This window comes from Parasteatoda tepidariorum, chromosome 6 (assembly GCF_043381705.1).
Source record: "Parasteatoda tepidariorum isolate YZ-2023 chromosome 6, CAS_Ptep_4.0, whole genome shotgun sequence".
In the NCBI taxonomy this organism is placed as follows: domain Eukaryota; kingdom Metazoa; phylum Arthropoda; class Arachnida; order Araneae; family Theridiidae; genus Parasteatoda; species Parasteatoda tepidariorum.
In genome coordinates this window covers 71,276,552-71,287,000 of record NC_092209.1, presented here as the reverse complement: position 1 = coordinate 71,287,000, position 10,449 = coordinate 71,276,552, and the positions used below count along the sequence as shown (strand labels likewise).

Below are 10,449 nucleotides of genomic sequence, written 5' to 3'. Positions count from 1 at the left end.
CTATACACTAAATTTGGTTATAAATAAATTTCTTAATAATATCACTGCAGATTTTCAATAACACATGAAAATGAATACATAATATTACAAAAGATGTGAGCTTTCAAAAGTACAAGATTTTGGTTACTATTCAAAATATAAGTGTTTCTTCAAAATTTTAAATTTGTTTTTTTCGAGAACATATTTAGAAACACTATCCTTTATAAAAAATATATTAATTTTATGTATTAATTAAATATCACTTATGAATATAGGTTTTTGACATTTTCGACAGTGAGGTTTTTGACTTGACGGTTTAAACCGTCAAAAACTGTCACATGTCAAAAACCTGCCAACCCTGATAGAGGGGAGTGTAGAGAGAAGCATTTTTTTCTTGTTTGCTTCTTTTATCCCACTTTCCAATTCCTAAACAACCAAGCAGATGTTTCCAACCCAGGCAGATGATGCACCTGTAAGGTTTCAGTGGGAATGAGTAATTATTCATTATTGGTCAAAGGGTTGGACACACTAATATGTGTTGATAAGGCCTTCATTTCAACTACTTTTTGCTCTCAGTTCAGTTAAAAAAAGTCTGCAAGCAAGTGTGACCATTGATGATAAAATGGGCATAATCAGAAAAATTGAAAATGGATGCAATCGCGAAAAATCTAAATGTCAGAAGTTTTTTTAAAAAAGTAGATCACAAGGATGTTGAAGATGCATTACTGAAGTGGTTCACCAATCGAAGAAGCCGCAATTTTCCACTATCTGGACAAATGTCGATGAATTTGCTACGCAATTTTATGAAACTACTTTTATATGTGCAAATGGCAGGTTAGACAGGTTTAAAAAGTGGAATAACAGAAATTCAGGAAAAATTATCTGAGAGTCGGGAAGTGTTTCCATATCTGCTGTTGAGGATTGCTCATCAGCTAAAGATTACAAATTTTTTTTTTGTACTCCAGGCAAAGAGAAATGAAAAATAACACATTTTTTGCTACTACATAATGCTTTCCAGTCATTTATTTGAATAATGTGTAATAAAAGGGAGGAGTTTGGGAACCATTAGTTAAACTGTCTGCATAACGGATATAGTGAACCGAAATTTCGGTCCCTTGAAGGTTCACTATAGCGGGGTTTGACTGTGTATATATATTTGAAAATTGTATTCAAATTTTCAGTTGTTCAAGTGATTTTTTAGGAAAAGAAAACTTTTACTATTTAACATTCACAAAACCTCTAATACTTTAATTAATAGAAATAAAAAATGAAATAAATTATCAAATAAATAATGAATATTATTTTACACTTCAAAGTTTTTTTTTTTTAACCTTACAAATTTTCCTCAATTAAAATATTTTTAATCGCATTACAGTCTTTCTTTTCTCTAAACTATTTTAAATAAAACTTTTGCATTGCGTGATATTACAAAAAATTCCCCCCCCCTCCAATGTTTATGTGTGTAGTAGATGTATGTAGTGTTATGTTATGTATGTTGTGTAGTGTTATGTATGTAGATATATTTGATATGATAAAAAAGGATTTTTTTTTTAAAATATTAGTTTTTATTTTTGAATGAACTCTAGTAATTAAAAGCACTTAATTTTCTGCTAATATATTTGGAAGTGCTTATACAGCAAACATGGTAATATTTATGTAAAGATTACTACATTTGCTGTCAACATGTTCAAATACGAGTATGGCCCTTTATCAGTCAACCTGCAATGCAAGTGGCCCTTTGTTAATCAATCTGTTGTGCAAGTGCACTAGTTTTTTTTTCTTTCCATCAACTATTTATTCCAAGACAATAAAATATTACACTTGGATATTTTCCTATTCAGTTTTTGAAGCATTCGACTTACACACCCAGTATACCAAAAATTTTCTAAGACATAATCAAAAATAAGGGGTAGACTTTTGCACAGGAATATAAGGTAGCTACATTTGCCCACTACAGCAAATGTTTCAAAATAAAATAAAATCATAGTACAGTAAAGAATATTATTACTTTAATAATCAAATGATGTTTCACATCATGAACTTACTGACTCAAGGATAGGAGTTGGTATCTTTCGAGGCCGCCCTTTACGTCGTTTAGGGTGAACATTTTCTTTTTGTGATGATTGTGCTTTTTCTTCTGATGAAGTATTGTTGGTCTGCGAGTTAGATTTTTTCTTCGAGGAACTATCCCGCTTTTGTTTCTTCCTTCTTTTCTCCTTAGGTTCTGGATTTGGATCATATATCGTTTCCAAATCACTTGGTATTCTTTCTTTACGTTTCTTCCTGGAAGATTCAACAGGTTCGGGGAAAACTGTGGGAATAGCATTTGGCTTTAACTTTCGCCAACCATCTTGACGATGCAACTCAAATTGAGTTTCTTCAAAATGTATCTAAAAAAAAAAAAAAATAGACATTTAGTTTTAAACAGTCGAAAAATATCATTAAAAATAAAAAACTTAGATGCGTAATTTAGAAAATTATATGAGCAAATTTAACATTCCATACTAAAAATATAACAGGATTCCTATTCTAACAAGATAACTAGAATTTCCTACTTTCTATTAGGATAGAAGGATTTCCTACATCATTAGGATACTTTAATAAAAGCTCTTTCAAAAAATTTTCCATTCCCCAATTATGTTTTTGTTACACACAAACTATTTCATTAGAAATATATTATCAGCAATAAAACATTTTATTAAAGAAAAGAAAAGTCAAATATTAAATTTTGTAAGCAACAGAACATTATTAAATGAAGGATTAATTTTATACCATACAAGTATATAATTTAAAATCAAAATTTATTTATACAAAAAGCTTAATTTTTAAAACAAATTACTATTTAGCAGAATTAAAAGTTACCTTCAAATATAGTTGCTAGAGGAAGAAATTTGAAACATGAAATTAGAAAAGAAATTTTTTTTTGGATAAATTTTATATTATGATTTTAATTGCAATATGGTTACATTAAACCAAAATGTAACCATATTGCAATAAAATTTGTTCATGAAATGATTGTGGTAGAATGCATTTTTTTACCTTAAATTTCACTTGCTACTTGTTGTTAATGACTAGCTATTTTGTGACTGGTAATATTCCTAACATACATATTTAAGAGGATATTCATAAGGTAAATCCTAGGTAATATTCCTAACATAATGATTAAGGACTGTTTAAGGTATAGTGAGAATATTCCAGGTGTTGGTAAAGAATACAATTGCCCCCCCCCCCAAATAAAATCTTTGATAATTCCTGCCTACACAAAAACCTTGTATATAAAGAAGCAAAATATCAAAAATTTTAATCAGAAAAAAAAATTAGGTACGATAAAAATCATAGTCACTCTACCCTTCTCAAATTACGATTATTTTACTCATTGAAGTAAACTGACGGTCTTTTAATCATTAGATTAAAAACGGGATATTTTGTTATGCTTGTAAATAGTTGTGTGCAAAAAATAAAAGAATCGAATTTTTCTAAAGAAATAAAATGATTTAAAAATAGGATCGTCCTCTTTTGTATAAAACTTAATAACTTTTTTTTTTAAACAAGTACACTTTTTAATAACACTTTAAGCAAGTGTAAAGTTTATTTACAACCAAATGCATTTCAATAAATGAGTGTATATTTTAGTTTATAGAAAAATGAGTCGTATCTAAAAGAATAAGTTACAAAGATATTAAATCTATAAAATTAGCAAGCTATATTTTGGTACTACTAATAAATATATACTATGTATTATTCTTTCTGAGCAATTTATGTTAATCATTAAATGTAGAGAAGATATACAAACAGTTAACAATTTTTTCTTCTTCCCACAATTATTGACCACATAATTAAACAGAGTATAAATTATGCTTTCTAAAATATTTCTTTATATCCTGAAATTATTTACTAGACAATAAAGTATACAAATAGAGTAAAAAATAAATTTATTTAAAATAATCTTATTACAGATGTAAATCTGTAAAAATCCTAATGCTTACATAACCATTTTATAATCACTCAGTTTTTATTTAAAAAAAAAAAAAAGATTCAATTATTTAAAAAAAAATCATTAAAATTGCAAGAGGAAATATTGTTTTTAAATAGATTCTGCATTCAAGATGTTTAAAAATACCCATTTGCATAAAACATAGTTTATCATCTTCACAAAATAAAAATCTCCATCTAAATACTTTAATGCAGTTATACATTAAAACACCAAAAAGAAAAAAAAAGTTTTAAAAATACATAATCTGAACTCACACTAGAAAACTAACATGAATTTAATAAAATACATTCTAAATGTAAAATCAGTGCATAATACATTATATACTTAAAAAACTGTATACACTTAAAATGCATTACATTTGCATTAGACATGATGAGTAATGGTAACAAAGAGAAGATTTTTCTATCGTGATCTGCGGCAGAATAAATGATAAGTCTCTGCAACTTTTAAGCACCAACCTGAAAGAAACTAAAATAAATAAATAATAATAATAGAATCGGATTAACTTGAGCCATCCCTGGTTAAACCTCTACAAGCTTTTTAAAAACATTAGCAAGTTTATTAGATACCTTGGCAATTGTAATTGGCATGGCAGATCAAGATATGGAAATATCCTGATAGCAAAGAACATCAAAATAGATGTTTTACAAATCATTTTCATTCTTTGTATTATATAAAAATAAAAACTCAAATAATATGAAAATAAAAAGAAATGAAATAAATAATTTACATAATTTGTGAAAAAACAATAAGTCTGTTAAAAAAATTATTAATAAGTGACAGTCAATTTCAAATCACATAGCTTAATTTTTTCAAATTCATTGTTTAAAGAGCTTTGTGAAAGAATGGTTAGAAATTATTTTTTAAATCAGGGATAAGAGTAGTCAGAAAGTAAAACAGAGGAAATCCAAGAATATATATATATATACACAAAAATTTGACAAAAAAAATTTCGATTTTTAAACTTGCAAACCATGTGATTATAAATCCCGATATGAGGCTTTTAAATTATGTGAATATGAAACTCTACATCGAATTTAAAAAACGCGAAAATACAAATCACGACATTGGATTTTAAGCTCGCGTGAATACGAATTCTACCATAGGGTTTTTAAAGCACACAAATACAAGTCGCGATATTGGATTTTTAAATCTCGCAAATAAGAATCGCAATGCACGATATTTAAATCGCCTGAATAAGAATTGCAACACTCACCTTTTAAATCAGGTAAACATGAAAATTTATGTTTGATAATTAAATCGCGATTTTAAAAATGCATGAATACAAAACACGATATTAGATTTTTAAATCTCGTAAATAAGAATCATAATGTACGATTTTTAAATAGCGTGAATAAGAATCTCCACACGTAACTTTTAAATCAGGTAAATACGAAAATCGATGATTGATATTAAAATCGGGTGAATAAGAATCGAGATATTTGCAGTCTGGACTTGGGAGTTCTAAAAGGCTTGTTTGTATTGTTTTAGTTTAGACGTAAGAAATAAAAATTTACAAGATTAATTGAATGAGCAAATAAATATTTTCACCGCAAATCCACCTTTATTTTTTTTCATGCCAGAATACAGGAAGCAGCGACGTCTGAATTACGAGCTATCCGGCGGGCGGATAAAAAATAAGGAAAATCTTATTTTCTGTGCGTGTAATCGGAGAAAATAGCTTATAAGTAAAAATGCAGAAGGGTTAGCAGCTAGGACGTAGTTTGAATTTTCTGTTTATCTTTAAAAATTGTAAATAAATATAACTATTTTATTTCAACGACTGAATTTTAAAAAAAAGCGGGACATTTATAAATTAAAAAAAAAAAGGAACTTTTAGAGATTCAGAGTTTTTGATAAAAAAAAAAGGCTGAAATTCGAGAGACAAAAGCGAAGAAATCTCATCCCTATATAAAGGTCGACCAGTGTTATCCCAAAGAAATGATTTTTAGAGAAACTTCAGAGGGTGGAATAATTTCGCTCTGCGGAAAATTAAATTGCCCATAAAATATTTTAACTTATGCAAAAAAAATATTTCTGCGGAAATTAGCGGGAAAAATTTGAAAAAAGAAAAGCGGAAATCAGTGAAACCGTGGAATAATCACATCCCTGTTAAATACAATTGTTGCAAATTTTTTTTTTTTAATTATCGGGTCATTCCATGTCAGTTCATCCAGCCGTGGCACCCAACATCTCTGATTTTGATGAAAATTTTTACACTTATAGAATTTTTTGTGTCAATTTCAAAAGTATAAATTATATTTAAATCGGTTAAGGGGTTTAAAAGTTACAAGCATTTATATTTTGGCCGAAATGGCACATTTGCCACCATTTTGATTCATACATCAAAGGCTATTAATGATTGTAACTCACCCTATATTTGTCATAGAGCAATATTTTTTATTTTGTTCAGAATACAGTAATCTGTCATTTAAACATTTTTTTAACAAATAAGTATCTTACTTATTTTGTAAATGCAGGGGTCTATCTAGGTTTTTCTGAGAGGTACCTATTTTGTGAAAATTTAGACATAATTTGTGAAAAATTAAAAAATCAACAAAAAAATATGGATTTATCGTTTCTTAAGGGATACAAAAATAAAATTTTAAGAAAAAGTATTTTGTGAAACTACCGTTTTTCCTAAAGTTGAATTTGTGAAGGTACCGCTAAACGGTAGTAAATTCAGCCTGGACAGACCCCTGAAATGGGTCTGTTTTGCAGATTTTTGATCAACGGAGTTGAGTAACTTCAGGAGATGATTTCTGGCAACTCGCCTACTTCAATTTCAAAACTATTTTATTCAAAGATAGTTGAAAGTGCAAACTAACATCTGATATAAAAATTTTGATGGATGGTTCACTCACTTTTTTAAGAAAAATATTTTTCTTATAAATTATTATGCATTAAAAGTACTGGTAGTTTGATGAATGACCCGATCTGCAAATTTAAATGGTGTTCTGCTTCAAGTTTAATTAAAAACCAGGGAAGACATTTACGCGCTATAGCGCGTAAAAGACGCAAAAAATTTAAATCGGACGCAAAAAAAAATGATCGCTATGTGTCCCGCGGGACGCGTAAATTTTTGAAGAAAGTTTATAAATTTCCCGACTTTTTAATCTTTGATATCGAAACATTTTAATAAAATCGAAAAATTGGGACGCAAAAAATAAATCGGTATGCATCCTCGGTATAAAAAAAAAAAAAAAAACTNGAAAGATTATATTTGTTTAAAAATTTATGTAAAGGACCCATTTTTTTTCAAAAGGACCCAGTTTTTTAAAAGTCATGGGTCCCAGGGACCCGGGATTTTGAAAGCCTAGTGTCTTCCCTGAAAACTTATAAATATTTTTTCCCTTGGAAAAAATATTTATAAGTGTTTGCACAAAGCAAATGAATTCTTTAGTGATTTAGTCAATTGTTTTACAATGAAAAACAGGGGAAAATTTTTATATTGTGATCTGCAATTGCAAATTCTTGGCAACTTTCAGGCAGTGCCATTGTTTAGTTCGAGAAACTAAACGATGCCTATAAGAAAACTAACTTGAAGGGTATAACTCATAGCTACTCATATATATATACACAAATAATAAAAAAAAAATTAATATAAAGAGAAACTAAAAAAAGGGGAAACCAATAGTCGTTTTCAAGACACATCTATGGATGGTGTTTTCTATACCAGCGAACGCTGCAAGCTCGGAACCGACTAAATTTCCGGGTTACTGTTTCCGTTGTATTTTAAAGACATTTGGCATCATTGTGTTTTGATATTCTTGCAAACGATGTATTTTATTACTTGTGTTTACAATGATAAAGTGTTAACACTAACGTAAGATGGTGCACAGCTTGCAACAAGAACAAACAGTAATAAACTTATGGAAAGAGGCCATATCAAGACTGCCAAAAAAGCGAGTTATAGCAACCATGTCTCCTTTTTAACAATATATTTCTAAAAAACTAAAACAAATTTTCACTTCAAACTCACCAGAATTACATATCAACATTACAATTAATCTTATGAAATATGGCAGATTTGAGCTCAGAAATTATCTAATTTATTTCTTCTATTGAAAACAAAATTATCCGTTTGAAAACATCGCCTATCAGAATAACATGTAGTACGCAGCTGCAAAATTTTTAACTGGAACTAGAGTAGGTGCCGAGCTCGAGATTGTTTACATTTCTATTGAAAACACCAACCATTGGTATAAATCAATGCGATATTTCTGAATAAAGAATAATTAACCTAAGATAAAAATTATTTTTTATATGTGTCGATATCGGAAAAAATATTTCGTTGAAAAAGATTATGAGATAATAGAAAAAAGTAAACAAACTCACGGGCGTGTAGCAAATTGGTGCTCAGGCAGTTAACAAAATTCGCAAAGAGGTAAAATATTTGAAGTTGTGCTTATAGCTCGAATTGAATAAAAAAAATATATATTTGATGGAAGAAAATTTTTTTAAAGTAAAACATTAGTGCTGCCATCTATGAGAAAAATTAGTAAGAAAGTATAATTCTGAAATTAATTTATTGAAACCCAAAAATGGAGAAAATGTTATTAAATTTATAATAATAAAAAATTGCTTAACGGATTAATTTAAATAGCAGACTAAATAAATTATTGACTGTCTTTTTTTTTTGTTTCTTGTGACTTCAATATAGATTATCTAAAATAGTGTTGATGTTTTATAAGTCACTACAAAGAGAATAAAGAAACCGAACATAAAAAGCTGTGGAATACGTAGCCAAATTTTTAAGTAATTAAAATATCTTAGTATCTTAAATGTCGTTCTAACGTCTTAGTTGTGAATGTAAATTTTTAATTATCTGACCACGTGTGATTCACTAATTATTTCATTATATCTTTTACTCTTTCTTTATGATACCAAGTAGATTTTTTTCCTGATAATATACTAAACTATAAATGCCTTATTTTGTTAAACAGGAAATACTATATATTTTCAATTTTAGAGTTACCTGATTTTAAGAAAATGCTATAAAATATACGCAATTTCCGAACATATTTTAACAAAAAAAAATTTAAAAAACGTGGGAAGAAGGCTAACATACTTTTTACAGAAACTGTGAAAACTAATTTTTCCTATATTTCGTCAAAAGAGGATAAGAATGATATTGCTCCAAGGGACCTACTCAATAATTTTGCTGTTTCCAGAATGAAATCTGTTTGATCGAAACATATTATTCCTTGAAAATTAAAACGAGGAAAAAATTAACTTTTATTATTTATATAAGCTTATTCAATTTATTTTATGATAGCGGTATTAAGGTTAAGGATATGCGATGGAAGCCCCCTTTACTATTATACTATAAATGTATTAAATCATGTATCTTGAATAATTTATTTTAAGCAAATTATTTAGTAATTTTAAGCAAATAAGGGCATAAAAATAAACACGATCGAAATACTCCGAAAGTATACCCTAAAATATATGTAGAATAAATTTTTGGAATCGATATATAAAAAATACCTTTTCAAACAATTTAGAGTAGGACGGAAACACTGACTTGTTTGACATAGTTGTCCTTGTAACTATTTAATTTCGATTCCTGGTGCTAGGGGACATTCCATTTCCACATTTGACTTTTACTTTTGAAATTTCAATTGTAAACGGAATTTTTTGATGTCCTTAAATTAAAATGTTAAGACTTGCAGCATCAAAAAAAAAAAAAAACAATAATAATAATAAAATTGTACTGCATTGATTTTTTTACAAAGTAGTGAATTATTATTATTTTCAATCTAAGAACCTGTGCCTATAACTTATGTAAAACTTATTTTAATATCGAGTGAAATAATTTAATATGTTGTGTAACTAAATGGATAATCCCAAGAAACTGAATCGAAAATATAAAAACTTCATTGATTTAAAAAAATAATAGATGATAATAAAAATAGACATGTTTTGAGCGTCCAATAATAAAAGTCACAAGTTATTCAAGCCTGACAAGTCTTGAGAATGGGAGATTATATTTGAACGCTCGAAACTTGTCGACTTTTACTACCCTCTTCATATGTTTTGAAGCCAGTTGACTTTTTTATCGTCAATTATACTGTTTACAGTTGGGTCTAAATGTTTTACAGTTAGGTCTTGATCATTATTTTGATAAGGATTTTACAATCGTTAAAGTAAACATATGCATTTTAATATTTTATCAGGATTCACGTGGTCTTTAAAATCGTAAGAGCATCAATATTGCAAAAGTTATATTTAACTTAAAAATTAAAATTTTGAGACCAGATATTTTGAGTTTATGAAATTAAATATTTTATCTTTTAAGTTTTTGAGCCCCCATTTCAGTATCTTAAGGATCTTATGAGCTCTGTTTAAAAAGAAAGTATCAGATATATATAAGAAAACAAAAATAATCACAGTAGCAGTATTTGGTAGTAAATGTAGCATATTGTAATTGAAGAATATGCTGTGCGACATTTTATGGTGAATTTGCGAACGTA

The 10,449-nt window shown here is 28.1% G+C and overlaps 1 protein-coding gene across 7 annotated transcripts in view; it reads right to left on the bottom strand.

Annotated features, from left to right (window-relative positions):
- Window positions 1–10,449, bottom strand: part of LOC107441537 (28 kDa heat- and acid-stable phosphoprotein homolog) — a 25,127-nt gene that overhangs the window by 6,920 nt on the left and 7,758 nt on the right. For 4 of the 7 annotated variants that reach the window (XM_016054838.3, XM_071182511.1, XM_016054840.3 and 1 more), the window contains exon 2: window positions 2,025–2,369. In XM_016054838.3, coding sequence (XP_015910324.1) covers window positions 2,025–2,369 — 345 coding nt within the window. Of the gene's footprint in view, window positions 1–2,024; window positions 2,370–4,329; window positions 4,432–8,311; window positions 8,334–10,449 lie in introns of those variants that run through there. The other 3 variants (XM_016054842.3, XM_071182512.1, XM_043044507.2) reach the window with 2 other exon arrangements.